The following is a 20,144-nucleotide window of genomic DNA, read 5'->3' as shown; positions in this document are numbered from 1 at the left end:
GCAGTTGAGTAACCTGCTATTGTCACAATGTGTCAATGGGCAGTGATGACCTCCTAGACAGGATGTGCTACAGTAATCGCTTTCAAATGCGGGCAGAGCGATGGTACATGTACATTTTCTGGCACACCTTGGTCAAAGTGGCCGCAGTGAATGCATGGTTTCTGCATAAACGTCATGCACAAAAGCAAGGCAATAGCACAATGCCTCTGCGTAGTTTTCTCTCCGAGCTTGTGACGGCACTGGTACTTTACAGAAAGCATGCACCTGGATGACCATCGAAGGAAAATCTCCCGCTTGTCAAGAAGGTCCTCAGTGCAGTAGCACAAGACGTCCGAAAAGGACGGAACACAGCATTGGCCACTTTGGAACAAGCGCAGAACCAGGTGCAAACGGGGCTACACCTTTATTTCTTGCTCAAAGTGCCAGGTGTACCTGTACCTGAATAAAGACCGTAATTGTTTTACCCACTTCCACCAGGCTTAGAACTCCAACCGACAATTCAGTTCGAATGATTGTTTCGTTCTTGCAATCGAAAAAAAAAGTGTAACCTCAGCTGACATTTAGCTCTCCTTGTACATTACGATCCATTACTGCCCAGTGTTGCCTATGTGCAAGAAGCTGTTCGTGACTATTTTTATGGCGTCTGTATCTTTATTTGAGTTTTAAATGCAAGTATACAGCTTGTCTTCCTGTTTTCATTGCGGTTTCTGGGACTGGGAATTACTAGGTTAATAGACGCTTGCAAAGAGCACGAGGAAATGAGACACGGCGTGACCGCCAACCACAACATCAGAGCCTTCGGACACCACACAAAGCTTTGCTAAGCACAGCCACCCAACCGTAGCAATTTTTGTCCTAATGTGAATCAACGATGGTGTGGCAGCATGGGATAGTTTTTGAGTAAACTGCTATCTTCATTGTAAGTCAGCAAAATGCTGGCTATAATGGGAAAACAACCCCCAACTAAATCTATGGATCTTTCTAGACTAAGTACTCAGAAGATGCTGCACCAAACCCTGAGGAGGAATACAAAGAAAGCAATAATAACCTTATAATAAGTTACACGCTTTATGGGGAGTGCTTAAATGTGTCACTTAATGATCAGGCGGACCTACCCCAACGACTTGAGACATTTGTACAATATCATCAAAATTGTTTTCGGCGTTTTCAAAACGTCATCGCCACAAATCTTAATATTTTTCTCTTTTTTTCTGGTTTTTAAGAGTGGCTTTTTAGGTATTGTGGAAGGGTGAGCTACTCACACAGCTCATCATTTTTCACTTTAGTGTCCCTGTAAAAGATCTAATCATGAAAGGTGTCCCCTAGCCATTCAGCATCCAGATGCGCAGACAACTCACCACTCATCAGTTGCGGGGAACAGGACGGCCGCGTCCAAGGCCCATGAGCTTCATCCGCGACTGCACTTCCACATCCAAGTCGCCATTGCTTGCTTGAGCAGCTTCTGTTCACATGGAAAGGGGGATGGATCGGAGAACATATTGAAGTGCATTAGGTTTTCACACCTTTCCTTTTATGCATCGCTGTGGTCACAACAGTCACATGAAGCCAACAGAAAATGAAGCTGAGAAAAGCCACAAATAAAATTAACAGCAGCTGAGCTCCTTTATAACGCAGTCCCATCCGGCAAGAAAATACCTCCTTTACACACTTAAACCTGCTTATAACGAACCTCCATATAACCTGGATATAACGAAGTTTTTCTATTCCCCGCCGTTACTCCATAGAAGCACATGTATTTGAGACCTCTACGTAACCAAGTGGTAGCGGGAGACCCCCTCTATATAAAGAATTTTCCCCTCTGACAACCTAGAGATTTCGCCCAAATTTTGTCATTTTTGCGCGAGCAGCAACCGAAAGCACCTTCTCCGCCGCGACAGAATGCGAAGCGGGCGCACGTGTGCGAGGCGGGCCTGCACGCCTCGACCCGGCGATCTTGCCGCCGCGGGCGTGACCTTTCCCCCTCCCTTCATTCAAACCTGATCCTGCCGCTTGCTGCAGCTGGCCTAGCCCGCCAAGCCGGCACTCTCTCCTTTTCGAGTTGATGTTGCCGACGCGCTGTCAAACGCTGGCGGCGTGCGGAAGCGCCGCTGGAGAAGTGAGCGAAGTGACCTTCGTGCTGTTGTCTGTCGCTTCAACGCAAACTGAGTGCCGAGAACACACAGCACGCACAAAGCTACAAGCCGCCGATGCACCTACACTGCTAGACTCTGCCCCAACGCAGATCGCTTTCAAGATACAGCCCGCACGCCTCCGCGCAGAACGCAGTTGATGCCAGAGTACAGTACAACGCCACCCGCTATCCCTCCCCCTTCGCTCCCTCGCCGGTGCCTCGAGCGCAACGGAAGAAGACGCGCTTCCCCCTGCTTTTCTTGTGAGCGCGAGATTTAGACGCGGTCGTCGGCTCCCCTCGTACGTTTTCACTCGCACATTCAGCATACGGCGCGTGGCTACTGCGTTATCGCCCTTGGACTTTATACGGAATATCTATGAGCCAAAACCAATTTTAGGGCCACAATGCGTCATAGACACCATCTTTATATAGCAAATACGGATCTCAAAGGCCATACTTTTGCTGGCGGAAACCGGAAATACGTCATAGTTGTCACCCCCGCCACTTTGGGCGGCCAATGCAATCGTCAAGCCACCAAGCCAAGCGACATGAAAAGTCAAAATGGCCGCTCGGGCCGGCGCGGGGTGGCAGTTCGCAACGTATGATGCGGGAACGGTCCCACAGTTGCAACGCAACAGCGGGGTTACCAATGCATTGGGTTCTATGGGAGCTGTGCCGGGACCGGCCGAAAACGACGTAACAGTCGGGAAAATGCAGCCCCCGGGAACGTAACAGCGGGGTTCTACTGTAACACTATACGACGCTACGATGCCATGGTGACGCTCGCTCTTCGTTTCCGATGCCTTGCGCTTGTGGGAAACGACACGCGTCCACGCATCCAGTACCTGGTGTGACATTCTAATTATGACTGCTTCGACGAAAACGGAAAACGGGTGCGCGTTACAATTGATGGCGCGTTAGAATCGAGTAAATATGGTAAGCGTTTCTTTTTCGAATTTTCGTGCCGAACCTGCATATAACGAAATCCTCTTTATAATGAAGTTTTCCAGGAATTTGTCAATTTCGTTATATCCAGGTTTAACTGTAGTATCCAATATTTGTTATAAGCATCTGTTCACTATACACAGATACCACTGAGAAATATTTTAAGTTCACTTCATTATATCCGACAATTCAATGTATCCATGGTAGTTATACAGAGGTTGAGCTGTTGCTTAAATTGAAAATAACAATAGAGTTTCAAGTGAAGGTTAAATAAGCAATATGCTTTGCATTCTTAATAAACAAAAACATAAATGAAAAGATAAATGAAAGCAAAAAAAAAAAACTCGCTGCTAGTGGGAGCCAAATCTACAATCATTGTCACCAACCGATAATTCAAACTTGACGAGGACCGCCAAAACGTCCGAATAATTGGGAGTCCAGAATACCGGATTCTCCGAAACATACGTGACTTTATTTGACAAGTGGCCAACAAAGGTTTGCCATACTATTGGACGGTCACTTTCAGACATGCCTTCAATTTCGTGTGACTATATACTGTTTTTTCATGCGCGCCGCCATTGCGTAGGCAGTGGCGCCATCTATGGGCAGTTGGCATGCTGGCTTGGGCGAACGCCTATGTTGTATGCCATGTTATACGCTAAGCGGCAGTTCCTGGTGCATTTTTGTCACACTCGCGTGGCCTGTGAGGCGTAGTGAATGAATTCAAGTCTGAAGTAATTAAGCAGCTGGAGTAAACTTCTGCTGGAGTTAGGGCGGACGGAGTACCCAGCGCGAGGTCTGCGCGTTTGTTTGAGCTTACAATTAGCCTTGGATATCAGATAGGTATTTCTGAAAATTCGTTTCACGAATGTTACCATACTGCAACATTCTCAGCCCTGTAATTCTAAGCTCTGGTTTACCTGCAACGAGTAGTTCCGAAAAATTTGATGATCCCAACAGCATAGGTACCATTCCGCTGGTGAATAAGTTGTGCTGTTTACTTTGACAAGCGTCCAAGTTATCTGTAGATACATTGTGTGACTGCCTTGTTTGCTGGGCAAGGTTTCCGCCCACCAATAAAATACTTTGGTTAATAATAACCGCATACCGTACAGTGCGAATCACTTTTCGAGTGGTCGAACGACCAGCTGCAGACTGGGCAAGCTTCCGAGGCACTAAATGCTGTGTTATAGATCTGTTCTATATAGCGCATGGTCCAAGTGGTCCAAGCATGCGGCACGACCACGCGAAGTCTTATTTAGTCATTATCCCGTGTTCTGTTTTATTTTGCTGCAAAAGGCGGACTTATGAACTTTTTTTCTTTTGATTTCTGTCTCGTAAGTTCAGCCATCTACGACGCATTCACCCATCTTACGGAAATTATGTCCTTACAGAGCAAAATGGCAATGCCGATCGAAGCACGAAGCTTGTGTGTATCATGTTAGTTTGCCAACCGCAGTGCTCACTGTGTTGAGCAAAGCCTTCGGCCTCTTGCAGGAGGCTAACGTAGACATAGTGATTTGAAGTCTACTAGACTTAAAATGCATGAGAACGATGCCGGTGGTTGATGGAAATGTTTTACAACAACTCTTCGTCGAGTGAAAACCAATACATCCAACGTAGTTCACAATACAACGGCTGATGATGCGCGTCGCATTTTAGCACATCCAAGAGAAATTTCCAGATACTGTAGCTACTGCTGCACCTAAAGGCTACACAGTGGTTGTTCGACGACCTCGTAAGAACTGACATCCCGTAAACTGCACTCAGAACTAGCTAAAACACCTCCAAATCGTTCCACAGCGTGCGACCGGCAACACATTCAAGCCGCGCCGCACCGGCTCGCACAAGCCAGAGAGGAGCAAAGGCTCGTCGCGTGCCCTTTCCTCCTCACCCGATGAAAAAGTCTATAGCATAAGACATTGGTGACTAGGAGTGACAGCATGCTTGGCACAGTGCCAAACGCTATCTCGAACCCGTCAAAGCATCCTGTGCTTCTCACGTGAAATAATGTGAAAATGAAAGAATCTTTTTCAAGTGATCCCTCATGAATACGACCCAAGTTCAAGCACGCACATATGCTTTGCCCTTGGCCTACATATTCCGTGCCTGTGATTTTCTAGCAGTGCCTTTTCACTAGCGGCCTGCGAATATGCAAAACATCAAATATTTGATCCAAATCGGTTAGTAAACAATTCGATTTGAAAGACACTGACTATTCCAAATATTGAAACCCCCGAAAATTGCTGTTGTCGGTTTCTCAAGTCAGCTTCGCCGCAGTACAGCCATGTTATGCGGCACAGCATACAAAATGCAATGCAGTGAAGCATATTTGCGATGCAGGGAAGCATACCAAAAGTGGCAAGGGGCACTGTCACAGGGCCCCCCCTGGTGCTTACGGCTACCCGACAAAATCAGCTCAAGTAGCCACACTGTGCTGCCTCTTCATGCATCTGCAGCACAACTTCCGCCAGGTGGAAACCTCTGTGCCTAGTACTAATATGGCTAAGTGCGTAAAAACATGGTTTTCAAACAACAAACTTGACCAAGTAGCATGCTTGGTAGTGTTTTTAAAAAGACCTCCGTTCTAAAGCAGTTGATTACAACCAGGATGCTTCAATGGCTACCCAACAACGCGGAAAATATTGTGGCCTCTTTCGTGTAAGAAAAATCCATTGGCAACTGTATTTATTTGCATAAAAGATTGAATTTCAATGTAATAAATTTTGATATGGCGAAGCAAATTCACGATTTTAGCAACGTCGTTGTATTGAGGTTTAACTGTATTCACACATCTCGATAAAAAATTAGCATCTCCTGCAGGTACTTTTGTGTCTCGCTATTAAACGATTAACTCGAGTTATTTGTCAACATGTGTGTCAGTAAGGAGTTAAGGAGGTACACTCACTGGCCTTGGCAGCAGCAGCCGAAGCGTAGCCACGGCCCAGTCCCATGCGGTGCACGTGGTTCTTGAACTGGTCCGGCTCGTCATCACTGTCACCAGAGTCACTGTCGTCAACTAGCACCCCTGGACCTGTTTGCAAAGGGACAAGATTACAGTTGCCTCACTTAGCAGATTGCATTAGGCATGCACACTTTACGTACAAGTGCATGCGCATGCAAGGACAGGACACAAAAGATTGGCACACTGACACAGCACTGACTCACAACTAAAAAATTTATTGGCACAACACAATTTATTACTTCTGCAGCTAAATTCCTGAAGGCAAAAAAAAAACGAAGAGCACTGACAAAAATTTTAAATTAGACAAGTGTAATCTGCAAGTCATGCTGGTTAGCAGCAACGATGCTGGACAATGAAAACAAAGGGAAGGGGGCATCGTCACTGCTAACCAATGTGACTTGTAGATTACTCTCGACTAGTACATTGACTCGTTTTTTTTTTCCTTCAGGAATTTAACTGAAAGATACCATGTGTACTAGAGCAGTGCACGGGCTCGGGCTTACCGGAAAGCCCCGGGCCGGGTCGGGCCGGGTAGGGAAGTTTTTTCACGAGCTCGGGCCGGGCTCGGGCACGGTATGGGCTTTTTGACCCGGGCCTGGGCCGGGCTCGTTTCGACGCGGGCCCGGGCCGGGCTCGGACTTTCTGGTGGTGTGCATGTAACGTGCGAGTTATCCTCGCGCGTCTCGACTCTGAAAAACCTCTTGCCCCGGCGCAGCTGGAAGCTAGCAATGCTACTGCTGTGTACTCCCCGTTTCTTCTTCGGTAGTATTTTGCGCCGTTTCAACAGAATGTAAATGTCCAGAAAGACCGAAGTCGCCTCAAATCAAAGGGTGTCATTGTATTCCTTACCTAAATCAATGTAATTAATGCTTTTAGCGCGGTGTAAGCGCATTCGCGAGTTGCTGATTCGTCAAAGGCGAATTGGTAAAACGATGACTGGTAAGATAATTCGTCACGCTGCTGAAATATGGCACTGCGTCCATCCATGATTGCACGCATGTTATCAACCGGCCGCCTAGCAGCAGCGCATTACGCTGCACCGTGGAGGAACGAGAAGCTTTCTTTCTCCATTTACTCCATCCATGCACTGCGCTCACGACCGGTCGTGGCGGCGCTTCGGCTATAGTGTACTGGAATACGGTTGAGTGGGGCAAGTGGCTGGGGCGGCGCATGCTTTGCAGTGAGGCGCCCGACGTGGAAAAATACTGTGGCGGCGTGGCGATAGAAGTCATCTTCATCTTTCTGGGGTTTTACATACCAAAACTGGTTCTGATTATGATGCACGCAGTAGTGGAGGGCTCCGGATTAATTTTGACTACCTGGCGTTCTTTAACGTGCACTACAATGCAAGCACACGGGCGTTTTTGCATTTCGCCTCCATCGAAATGCGGCCGCCATGGCCGGGATTCGATCCAGCGATATCGTGCTCAGCAGCGCAACGCCTTAGCTGACTGAGCCACCGTGACGGGTGGTGATAGAAATCGATTGGGCCGCATCAAAGTCGCGCCGTTGGAAACTGCGGGCGATACTGCTCGGCAGAGTCATTGGTACTACAGTATACACCACTTATAACGTAACCGCTTATAGTGCAGGACCGGATATAGTGCGGCCTTTTCAGACTCCCGTTAATTTTCCCATAGCACTCCATGTATACACGTATCGCTTATAGTGAAGTTGCGGGAAACGAAATACCGGTTACAGTGCGGCTGCCTGGGAGTACGGAAGTCAGCGGAGACGGTGAACGCTCCCCTCAAACGGGCGCCCCAAGGAGTGCTCGAGGAAGAAAGAGACAAAGTGGAGGAGAAGGGCACGTGGTGCGAACGAACAGCCAGTGAGACTGAAACCAGAATCTTGAGTGCGAGTTGTGAAATGTCACAGCGCGCATAGCCAGCGAGGGCCACGACACTGCCAACGCTGGCCAACGCTCGCTTCACGATAACGGCAGTAAACAAGACTTCGGGGAGCGGGCAGCGCCGACACGGCACAGCGAAGGACGCATGCGGAGACTGTGGAATGTGAGGGAGGAGGGCAGCAGGGAAGCAGATTTCGCCTCGGCAACTCCGCCGCTTCGGTGGCTCCCCTCGCCCTTCCTCGTAGCTCCCTCACTTTCGACTGTCACCGTGCATGCCCGCCGCTGCTCCAGACGGCCCGGCGCCAGCTCCCCGAACTTTCGTTTTCCGACGTTATCGGGAAGCGGGCATTTGCCGGCGTAGGCACTTTCGTTGGCCGGCCTGGGACAGCGCCGCTGCTTCCCTCTGCGCCGTAGCCGCAGCGTGCAAGGTCAACACGTGACTAGGAAGTAGAGGAAGCGTAAAGGAGAAAGAAGGGTTCACTGCCATTTTCTACGCATGGCTACGGTAGTGTGGCTGAGACGTCGGCACGTACACGCATGTTCCGGCGCAACGCAGAATCGGCGACCTTGCGATTTGAGAGTGGGTGAAATTTCCGCCGCATTTTTTTTCTTTCCTTTTTTTTGTTTTGTTTTGTTCGAGCGCGACATTGAGGTGTCTCTCCTAAACTTTTACTCTATGGTGGTGCCGGAGCAATGCCGGTCGGAGGCGCCGCCATGTGATTTGGTTCGAATTAACGAGATTCGACTGCAAATTGAATGCAAACGTTCTGGCCGCATTCCTTGACTGTCGCATACGTGTGGCGGCTCGGTGCACGTTTTGCATATGTGCAGGCCTTGAAAATTGTTGCTTTGGTTATAGTGCGGTACCGCTTATAGTGCAGATATTCGAGACTCCGGCGACTTACGTTATAAACGGTCTACACTGTAATTTGAAGTTCCCTTAATTCAGAGTAAGAACATACTGTATATATCTTTATTATGTGTGTAAGTTACTGATAGCTTGCTACATTCTTTCCGCCGCTCTTTTTCCATTTTATTAAGAATAGATCGGTGAGGAATAATATCAGTGTTGCCACCACCGAGTACCCGCCTGTCAAAGCTCCAGGCAGCTGCGGTAGTGTCGCGTCGTCGCGTCGGAGACACTACCAATCATTCGGAAGACAGTGATGGTGGCGCCACCAACTATTCATTAAAAAAAGCCTCAGCGGGGAGCCTGCGTTGGACCCACTCCCCCAATCTAGTACACTCTACTTTGGGCGATGCTAGTGGGCTATTGGCCCCTTGCAACCCCTTGCCGTATTGGAGCTTCCATTGCGCTAGTGGAAATTACAGGAGAGAGAAAGCCACCTCATCGGTATGGTAAACTTTGCTTGTGCTTGAAGTATTCAATAAATTTTAGGCACGAGGTTTGTGAGGCGATGTAATTTAATAGTGATGACATTCTATGACTGGTAAAAAGAGTTTCAGGCCGTATATATATGACAAGTGACATTCCTCTGGTGCGCTGTGACCCACTGGCAATTCACCAGAGAGTTGTGCTTCTTTGAAACTTTCACAAGGTGGAGAGAGATGGTGCCACAACGCATCAGATCAGAAGTAAAAATAATTTTCACACGGTAGCGTTAAGGGCCCCGTGTTGCAGAAAATCCAGTGTCGGCGTGGGCTCAGCAGAGTCCCTGGCGGAAATAATCATCTCGAACCAGCCAGGCCGCGCAGGCCTTCGCGATCCATCAGGCGTTAGTGAACAAAATTAAATTTCTCAAAGTAAAATCCGTCAGAAAAATCGTAAAGTACAAATAAACCACAACCTACAGATGTGATAGCGTCGGATTGTAATTTGAATATACGAGAAAAAAGCCTGATAAGCAGCCAGGGATCTTTGAATGCTATCGCGTTCCACTCTTAAACCTTTGCGGTCATAAGCTTTTACCCAGTTTGCGGTCATTCCGGTCAGAAGCCATTCTGTGCATTTTGGGCGCCATGCAGAAAAAAATGGTCTAGTACACAAACACATGTTAGGGGATTTATTTGAGAAACATTTCTCTATACCCTTGGCTGTCAGCGATACTTGAGCATAGTATTGAGCATTGACTGTGATGACACTCCTGGGTCATCACAACCAGTATCTTCTGACATGCTGTTATCCGAGGACGCTTGATGACCATCTGAAGGCGGCAAATAGTCCTCCTCGGCACTAAAATCATCCTCGGACTCGCACGAGTCCCGTCCATAAAACGCCCTCGCAGAAAACATCGCCACACGGTCAGCAGTACGCGCTACAATTTGCGCGTGAAAATCTCTTCAAGTCCCTTGCAAAAAGTGCTGCCCTCAACTGTAGACAACAAGAAACTGCAATTTGTAGTTGAAAACATCCCAACCTACCCGAATAAACTCAAAACAGGGTTCGTACACAATATTTGGCTGGAAATTCAAGGACATTTCAAGGATTTCAAGGATGCAAAAAGGCAGAATTCAAGGAGTGTTAGCGTAATTTTATTTCCTCACATGACTTAGGAAAGGAGCCTTATTTTCGCATTAATTTCTCTTTCAAGAGCTGTTATCTCCGCTTCTTTTTCTTTGGCTGTTCGACGGAAACTTCGTCGCCTTTCGCCTTTCTGGTGGGTCTTCAAGGCAGATTCCCCCATCGTTGCAATGTCGACCGTCTTCTGACATAATGCGCACATTGCTCGATAAGGATCGCTTGGTTCCGGTCTCACCCAGTGACGATAGTCCGTATGTTGCAGCCACGCAGGCTGAAACTTGCACTTCCCGCCTGGCATCTTGTCAAAGTAAACACACAACGCAAACTTCACTGAAATGGCGCGCACGAGGCCGACAAACGGCCCGACTATAGTACCTAAAAGACACATACTAGTGTGCCGAGAGCGGGTGTCGCGGTAGCACCGAGTGTGATGCCTGCCGCCGCCGGCTGCTTGGTGCGCTGCACTTCGAGACTGTGCCGGACCATGCTGAGACATGGGCGGACTTCAGGCAAGACACGACGCGAGTCTCCCCATTTGCCCGGCGATCTGCCTCTTATGTTCTTGTCCCAATCCGCAATACGTTCGGGGTCTGCGGACGCGCTGGGTAATGAGATGAGCCGTTTCTTTCCGCGTCTCTGGCAAAATCGCGATTTCGCGACCTGTTCAAAGTTTCTCTAGACAGACGAGTGCACACATAGATGCAAAAAACCCACTCACAATAAGAAAAGACTGCAACGAAAGCGGCAGCAAGGCGAGAAATGAACTAAGCATTGCAATCGACGCGTAGCAATCAACGCATCGCAAACAAACGCGAGTCGAACACCGCAGGATTTAGCATGGTGCCGACAGGCATCGCCGTCTGGTGGCCCGTGGCGGCAGGCATCACAGCCCGCGCCACCGTCCCGCGTTGGAGACTCTCGGTGGACGGCACACTAGAGTATATTCTAGGCACTATACGCAAGCCGAGCGAGCGATATGTCTCGCATTGGATTGGATTTCCAATGCATATTAGTTGCCAGACGACGTAGGGGCTGCGAGATTTAAAACCGAAACTTCCTGATGTTGCCCTTTAGTCAACACAGCTTGTTTTCACGGGCATTCGTAAGCGAAAGGGCCTTAAATATCAGCACGACTTGCGGATGTACATCGTTATTTTCCTCTAGCGGAACAAATCCCACGGGATTTTCAAGGATTACAAGGAGGCCACGGGTATTCAAGTAGTTTCAAGGGCCCTTGAACTTATACTGTCAATATCAAGGACATTCAAGGATTTCAAGGGGCTGTGCGAACCCTGTCAAAATAAACGGAGAATGCCAGCAAACGCGCACGTTGGGCGCTTCCCGACATGTGACCGGAGCAGATATTTTCGCATGGCGGCGTGGGCCCGACACATGACCGCAAAGGGTTAAAAGCAAAGCGCGTCCTGTAAATTTTTCTTTGTTGATTTCTAGCGAGGATGTCGCTAGCACACTGAAAGAAAGGCCTGTACAGCTGTACCGTGCGCAATAACTGCAGTGAGCCACCGGTGGCCTATGCCACAGTGAACGTGTTAATTTGACTCCGGTTGTTACTATATTTTGGTTAACGAAGTCGACTGAAGGTGCTGGCCAGCACGCATGCATTTCTATGGGCCCAAAGTTTCGTTACTTCAGTCTTAAAATTGGCATTCGCCAGATAACTCGAACTTGATCAGTCGGCACGTACCTGCCCGACCCCTGTGGTGACCCAACTAGTGACTCCTTTAGCGGCAGCGTCTGCTAGGCAGAGCTTAGTATACAGTGAATGCGTTGACCACACGTCAGCTCAGTAGAAGGAAGCGTACTTTATTAGTTAATGCCTACCAACAGACCTGCCAACCTTAAAATCTGAAAAGTACTTCAAACCCAGAATGTACTAAAAATTGGTAAAAAATACTCAAGATTATTGTATTCTAATGTCAACTGCTTAAATGTTTTTTTAAATTGCAGACATTCTGTAGGGATGCTGTGAGCAAGCATTTTGCTCTAGTTGCCACAGACGGAAATATGCTTATGGTACTCATGAAGAAGGGGGGCGATGCAGTGGGTAGGAACGACCAACCGAGCAAATAAAGGAAAAAAATAAACGCTCTAGAAAGTTTGTCGGTGACTGTTTTTGTATGCTTTAAGATCAGTGTTGCCCTAAACTCGACACAAATTGAAAGTAAAATTATTGCTGTCAATACAACAACCGTAAAGAAGCTCTAAAAATAGGGAAATTTTATGACAAATTCGTAAAAGTTGGCAGGTATGTAATCATTTTAGCTGAAAGCAGGTGACCAATCTTTTTGCTTTCATTGGCAGTGACAACTGGGTAGACCAAGCCAACAAAGAACCTGCCAGACCTCTGCAGTGCACAAGCCGCAGCAAACTGAATTTGTTGTCACCAATTTGGCCTGCCCTCATGAGAATTAACGGTAGAGAGCGTCAGAGGCCAACGAGCGATACTTTTCATGAACAGATTTTTCGCAGAATTTGATGCAACATTTGCAAAATTGCACACCGAGCCGAAGTAAATAAACTTCATAGAAAATACAAGAGTTGGCAGGTATGTTAAAGGCACCAAGGTGTACGGTTTGTGGTCATTCACGGCCATCGAGAGGCAAAGAAATGCCACATCCAATCTTCATCTTGGCGGCACAGGCCTGCAGTTACGCACTGTGCAGTGAATGCACTGGAGACCTGCGCTTGCTAATCTGCCCCTGCATATTTGTCTCCCTTAGAGTCTACCATTTTTCGCTGTTCTCTCTCTAAACAATGACAACCCACTAGGCTTGATGTTTTGCCCCTACATAGTTTGTAAATGGCCCGTCCACTCACCATACTTCTTCTTCAGGGCTTCCTCCATTGCCTTCAGCTGCAGAAGAACCTGCAAAAAAAAGGAGAGAACAAGATGAAGGTCTGGCGGAGAATAAAAGTTTTACAGATATTCTTTCCTGGTGATATTCTCGACTTATTCCTTCGCGTTAAATGGAGGTATGAACACGACTAATCTCCACAAAAGAGAACTGCAGACTTGTGAAACCTTGCAGAATTGCAAGCCAATTTCCAGCAAAGCAGAATTTCCAGCAAAGCAGTTTCTTTTGAACAGTTGCAACAAAAGCTGCTCGTAATTAAATCACACACTTTAAAGCGTTGCCCCTATGTGACTGGTCTGTTTGAAACCTATCCAGCACATAACGCCTTCGGGCACTTGGAAAAATTTCATTACGAATGCAGCAATTCCTCCATACAGATTTTACCTAGCGCAAACATTGGCAATAACGTTGCCCTAATTTTCACTAAATGTGATCTTGTTGGTGTGTACAGTTCCCCCAAGGCAGCAGGTTAAAATATGCATTGTTACTAAAACACAGTTATACCTAGCGACCATCGTATCACGCATAGAAATACTGAAATAACGAGGCTTCAATTTTTGTTGTAATGCTCCAGCCAGTAACGCGAAATTTTTGGGACACGTTGCACTTAAGACGTTCCCCCATTTGTTTTAATTATAAAGATTTGTGTAACAGTTTTTTCGGGACACTGAAAAATGTGGCACATAACGGCAGCGTGACTACGGTGGCTAGATGGGTAGGTGTGCCGACCGAGCGTAGTTCACCACTTCTCCGCATCATGATGCAAAATTGGCGCTGCAGACAGTAGAAGGGTTCAGCGGCGCGCAACGGCGGCTGCGCTGTGTAGGCGAGCTGCGTGTCTGATAGTATCGCTTGCCTCTGATTGTATCTTTGAAGTGTGCGTTATAATACCGTTCTGAGCAGTGCAGGCCAAGCCAGAATGAGGAACTTGTTGTTGTCGTCTAGTCAGAAAAAACGAAATGCTGAAGTAAACTTTCTAGCTTGGCAATCGGTCACATTTATTGATATAAATGCGGCGCTCCAGCCCATTGCATTAAAGACGTAAATGCATTTTTTCCATGCATAAAACAATACTGCAATGGTTTTATACGGCATGTGGAACCGTGTTTAGATGATATTTAGCGAGTTCTAATGTTTCAATTTCGAGAAATCCAGCTATTGTTTTATTGCTGCGTCAGTTACAGTATCTAAATTGGTGCGAGAAGAATTGTGTTGGTAAGTGCATATGGTTCACTGTTTCATTGTAATAAAATAAAGCAATATGTCTTGGACTAGATTCGTGAATATATTTAAAATACAAGAAAAGCTCTCGTAACTTGAGTCAGCAGACACACCAACATAAATTAGCTAGCGCCAGCAAGGCCGCAACGTTGGGCCACCACATCATAGCATTGTTCACAGCACACGCTTCATCTTCAGGTGCTTCCTCTTCACCTTGTTGCTTTCGCGCGCCATGTTATTGCCCTTGACAAGAAAGTAAAGGCGTGTAATTGAATAGAACTTCACAACATCGTTTGTGAGCTCTTTCTTGTGCCACTTACAGCCGATCAAATTCGGGGAATTCAGCTGCAGAAAGGATGCAAAGTCGGCGATACACTGTTCCTTCCTAACTAATTTAAACTGAAGCACAGCTTGAAGGCGTCTTCGAGCGATGCTACCAGTTTTTTTTAGTGCTTCAGAAGGGAGTAACAGCCCTGACCTACTCATTCTGTTGAATTCAGTAATGTCCCTGAGCAATCGGAGCACTTGGCTCTTTGCAGGAACTTCCTTGCTACATTGCCTGCTATATAGAATATCAGCCTAGAATCACTTTTCTTTTCCCTGTAGCAGCGCAGCGGTGCTCTATGTCGCAGGCGCTGAGCACCTCATGTGCGGCTTGCAAATTTCCAATGTCGAGGAGCTCATGGACGTACGCTTTTCGGTGTACCGCTTGCTCATTAACGTCGCCGATACAATCTAGCCACCGTACCGATACTGAGCAAGCTGCTGAGCAACTCGGGGCGAACATTTCCGCTGTCAGACAGCGGAACAATTCCGCTGTCTTTCTCACAAATTTAGAGCCCAACTTGCAGTTTGGAGCGAAGCAGTAGGTCTCCTTGGTGGTCTTCTTTGGTGGAGCAACGGCGCCGCTAATCTCGCCGGTCATCTTTCCTACCTGGAACATTCCACATCGCTTAGGAACTTACAAACAGTACGAGAGATGCGGAGCTTTTCACCTTTAAAACTGACACGAACAGACGACATACAACTATTCCAATACGGGCTTTATTTTTTTTGCTCGCCGCCAGTCCGCCAGCCCCCTGTGGCAGACGACGTGCGCTGCAGAACCGTTCTACTGACCGCAGCGCCAATTTTGCGTCATGATGCGGAGAAGCGGTGAACTACGCTCCAGAGGCGCCGGTCGGCACACCTACCCATTTAGCCATAGTAGCGTGACACTTGCAAACACTTGTTTTAAAATTTTTTGCAAAAGCTGTATTTGATCCACACGCATTTAAGATCGCAAGCACATTTGCAGTAGCAATCCACCAATTGTTGTTGAGTTTGTTCTTGGTGGCATTTGTAGTTGTGCCACGGTCGCATGCGTAATTTTGCACTGCAAGTAAAAGTCAATCATATATGCCTTGGAGCGCTCGATTAGGCAATTTATTGAAAAAGACGTGATGAAACAAAACACTTTCAATTTTGTCTGCACATGACTCATGACGTGCCCCTTATTTTCGCCAAATAAAACCTGTGTGTGATGCAGAGTTTCATCAGGATACCGGGAAGCATATCGTACAATGGCCAATTAACTCTTTCGAGTACATGTTGAAAATTTTCACAAAAGTTACATTTAATTCACAGGCATTTCACTTTGCAAACTAAATGATCATAGTTTTCCTCACATGATTGATGGCAGCAGGCTAAACTTTGTGCCTCTAGAAAGACACATATACATACAGTTGAACCCATTTATAACAATACGAGTTTTAACTATATATTGGTTATAACAATAAGAAGCTGCTGCACCGTCAACTTTTGCATGTTTTCTATGGTGAAATAACCCGCTTACTACAACGCCCCCAGGCTGCATTATTGGTTATAACGATGAAGTCTGGTCACTGGGTGTCCATGCTGAAAGGTGATGGAATGCGAAATCCTTCAAAAAAGGAAAAGAAATTCGAGCTGCCACAAGTCGCCGCGCTGTTTTCCAGCCTTCTCCACATCGCCAGCTTCGCGTGACTCTCTCCCGTCACCCTTCCACCGTTCCGAAAACAAAGTTCTACGCCGCACCACCTTCTGAAACACGAATGGACCACGCCGACTACACTGATAGCCTAATAGTGCTGTGGCGCTGCATCATTCCGCGCAGTTCTACCAACGGTTTAAGGCGCTCGGGCTCCTCTTTGTTGGTTGCATCGAAGTCATTCCTGGCCACGTGGTTTCTTGGCCTCGTTTGACTCACTGCCGAAACGGAAGGAGACTGATCATTGCCGGTAAAAAGAAAGCGCACTGCTTTAGATTTGGAAACAAAGTGCTTTAACCGATAAGGCGATAGTCCCGAACGTGCCTGCATCAGATAACGATGACAGCAGCAATGACACAGTAGGGCCGGCTGCCTTCGCAGGAGGCCCTGCAGATTATTCAGTCCCTCCAGAGCTTCGTTTTCGCGAGGGACTTTCGCTGCACTACATGGAGCCCCGGGATGCCTTAGAAAAGGATGTCTGCAAGCTTTGCGTAAAGCAAGCAAAGCTGACTGACACAGGGTTTTCTCGTGCAAGCCAGCGAGAAGTACGTGGCAAGATGCTCAGGGCGATCTCGCCCCAGCGTTTCTTCTGGACTTCCCAAGCTGAGGGGCTGCCACGGCAACTTTCTCGAATTTTTTTAAATGCCCCTTTTGAGGCCACCAAGGCGATGCCTTGGCGGACCTCGCATGTCACTTGCCGCCCGTGACCCCGCTTTTCAGTTATAGCAGTGCCATTCTTCAATGCGACAGCCGCAACGTGTTACACGTGGTGTGAGCGCGCGGGAAGCAGAGTTAAACAGCTAAACGAGTCAACACAATCAGCAGCCGGATGGAGGAAGGTGGTGAGGAGGGCACTAGCCTACCCGCCATTATACAGTCGCCCACCGATAAATCAGACGCCGACAATCCAGACATGCTCGGTAATTCGGACAGCTTCGTGGCACCACCAATGGCCCCGTAGACTTAATGTGTAAAGACTGATATTTCGAACAGCTACCAGCTCTACATTCGATTATCCGGATTCTGCCGCTATTATCTCCTCTGGCAACTTCAATGAGACATAAAGTATGGCCTCAGAGATACGGACATCAAGTATGGCCTCAGAGATTACACCTAAAACGGTAATCCCCGAGCCCTTGTCTCGGTCGCAGCACTACGCCTCAGATTAAATTACAAATGCTGATCTTGGAGGCTTTGCCCGAATTGTGAGGTCGCATCAACATCGCGATCATCACATCCTATTCCGGCATCCCAGCGCATGGCCCGCTCTCACCATTCTGTTTGTTTAGTTGGCGTTCCAGACAGCGGTCTGCTGGCTTCAAGAAGTCTTTCTTCGGAAGTTATTGACAGGCAGCGTCAAATGGCACCAACGGTCCCCTCGCAGTCCGACTCTAGATGAGTCTTGAGTCGCACTCGGAATGACCCCGACTCCGCAACTGAAGAGCCTGAACTGCTGCCTCCCACAACGAGCTGAAATGCGGACGTCATTGATGACTTGCTTGGCTGCGGTGTGTTGATTCCTGCCGCCGTTACATTTGAAGACTTTGCAGACGTCGACAGCGCAGTGCTGTGTGTCGAACTGGACAACAAAATAATTGAGCAAGTTCTCCCACCGTCAAACAGCGACTAACTCGGATGGCGACGTGCCGTGCGGATCCGACTCGAGCATTTGCAGTCCTTGCTCTCAACGTACAGCGACAACAGAAAACCGACAGAAATATTGGCGTACTTGGTTGCATGTAAGCGTAAGTGTGTGTGGCAACGAATCGACCACTTCTTTCTTGCACAGGGGCATTCAAACGTAAATAAAGTTATCTGTTTTGGGCACATTTGTTTTTTTGGCCATTCGATAGTTCGGACTTATTTACGTTCCCCGTGAAGTCCGAATTATCGGTCGTCGGCTGTAGTTTTCTCACAACAGCTATGCCATCCCTTTATTTTGATTTTTTTCATGGAACCCGGTTACAGTCAACCTCGTTAATCTGTAATTGCGGTTTAAGCGTAGTCGCGACGATTCCCCACCCAGCCCTCATTGAACCCCATGTATTGGCTGACCACTTAAGCCGTAGTCGATCATTGTCCACGAAACAGTTAGTGCGTACTATTTTTCTTGTTTACACGCATAGGCACAAAATCGGGAAAATCTGATGTGCGCAGACGTTCGATTCTCGAGTTGCGACGCCCGGACAACAGTCGCCAGCGATAGCGACCTGAAAACATGGCCACCATGACGTATTTCCTGCTCACAGAGCTGTTGCCGATTGCCGCACACGAAAGCATGGTCTTCAAGATTAGCACCCGGTAACGCGGAGAAGCTGCCAGTAGGGGGTGCGAATTCGCTTTTGCCGCTGAATCCAATACGTGAGGCGTAAACTCGTAAAGGCTCATGGGACGCGTCATCTGCTCAGCACTTCCGGTTCAACTGCTGACAGTTCCGGCGCACGATTCTCCGATCGCGGGCCGGTCGCACTTGCTCTATCTGCACTTTCATCACAAGGTACCACCCACACGGCAAATATCTAGAGCCTGTGATGGTCGCATCGATAACTGACCATGATATCTGAGCATAGGCAGCCATTTAAAATAATTTTTTTCTAACCGAATCGATCGAACAAATAAATTAGGTATGCGTGCTGTCACAGTCACAGGCTTATCTTGAATGACGAGTTGCATTTTCTTGCTCTCAAGTGAATTCTGTTCGGATCAACGATGTGAGTGATCTTGTAACATTTCAATCGTGAATATCAGATTTGTGCTAGAGCCTGTCATGTACACTAAAATGTTCGCCTTTCGTGTTCTTTGATAAATCGCATTGCACACGCGTGTACAGCTAAGAACCTTTCCTTCAAAAAATATACCTTCCACACATTTAGCTTTCCGAACTTTTATACCACTGATAACATAGATGCTTGGACACGTTGGTATGACATACTAGGAATTTTATATCATTTTACAGTGAACCTTTATAGGTTTTGCGACGTTTACATATGAATCATGCATGTGTTGTTTTGTAAAATAACTTGCTGTCCACGTTACTGACAATATTTCATGGAACATGCTTAATAACAAAACATTAACCACGCGGTCGGCATGGATTAACAATGTGTTAATGTAGTATTTCTTTCTCCAAATTCACCAAAACATTTGTTATAAATGTCTAGATACATTTATAACAAATGTTAACGCGATCAAAGCTGCAGTATACCCCTTGTGTTTGGGACACTTTGTGATAGTGGGACACTTTGTGGGACACTGTGTGATAGTGGAACGTGAGGTATGCTAGAAGTGTTAGTTGACTGCAGTTGACTTCTGCGCACGCTTGGGTCTGTGGTAATATGCTTTCGAAGTCTCTTTATAAGTAAAATTGCAGCTTTCTGATCGTTAGGCTAGTGTTTCTTGTCTTATGCACCTTTCACAAAATATACAAGAAAAATTACGGTCTACGCCTTTCAAATCCTCCCAATGCACCTTGCTCATCTTGCACTGAGCACTAAATTAAGGTCGCTATACTATGCAAGGTGTTCGCTTAAATGTTGTTCCAAGACATTCGTGCCAAGAAAAAGCTTGGATTGTAACTGCCTGCCCACCTATAAGACCTCCACTACTAAACCATGCATGTTTGATCAAATCAGCCTAGTGCAATTAAGATGTAATAAGTAAAAAA

General features: G+C 47.2%; 1 protein-coding gene across 1 annotated transcript in view; it reads right to left on the bottom strand.

Moving 5' to 3' along the window:
- LOC119448891 (gametocyte-specific factor 1-like) overlaps positions 1 to 20,144 on the bottom strand; it is a 77,308-nt gene that overhangs the window by 6,508 nt on the left and 50,656 nt on the right. Inside the window, exons 7-9 of the mRNA XM_049666064.1 lie at positions 13,214 to 13,262; positions 5,985 to 6,110; positions 1,359 to 1,462 (exon numbers count right to left, since the gene is read on the bottom strand). Of these exons, the coding sequence (XP_049522021.1) occupies positions 1,365 to 1,462; positions 5,985 to 6,110; positions 13,214 to 13,262 (273 nt within the window). The 3' untranslated portion in view covers positions 1,359 to 1,364. The remainder of the gene's footprint in view (positions 1 to 1,358; positions 1,463 to 5,984; positions 6,111 to 13,213; positions 13,263 to 20,144) is intronic.

The sequence above is a fragment of the Dermacentor silvarum genome, chromosome 4, assembly GCF_013339745.2.
Source record: "Dermacentor silvarum isolate Dsil-2018 chromosome 4, BIME_Dsil_1.4, whole genome shotgun sequence".
Taxonomy (NCBI): Eukaryota; Metazoa; Arthropoda; class Arachnida; order Ixodida; family Ixodidae; genus Dermacentor; species Dermacentor silvarum.
The sequence above is the reverse complement of the archived record's forward strand: the minus strand, read 5'-3'. Positions and strand labels throughout refer to the sequence as shown.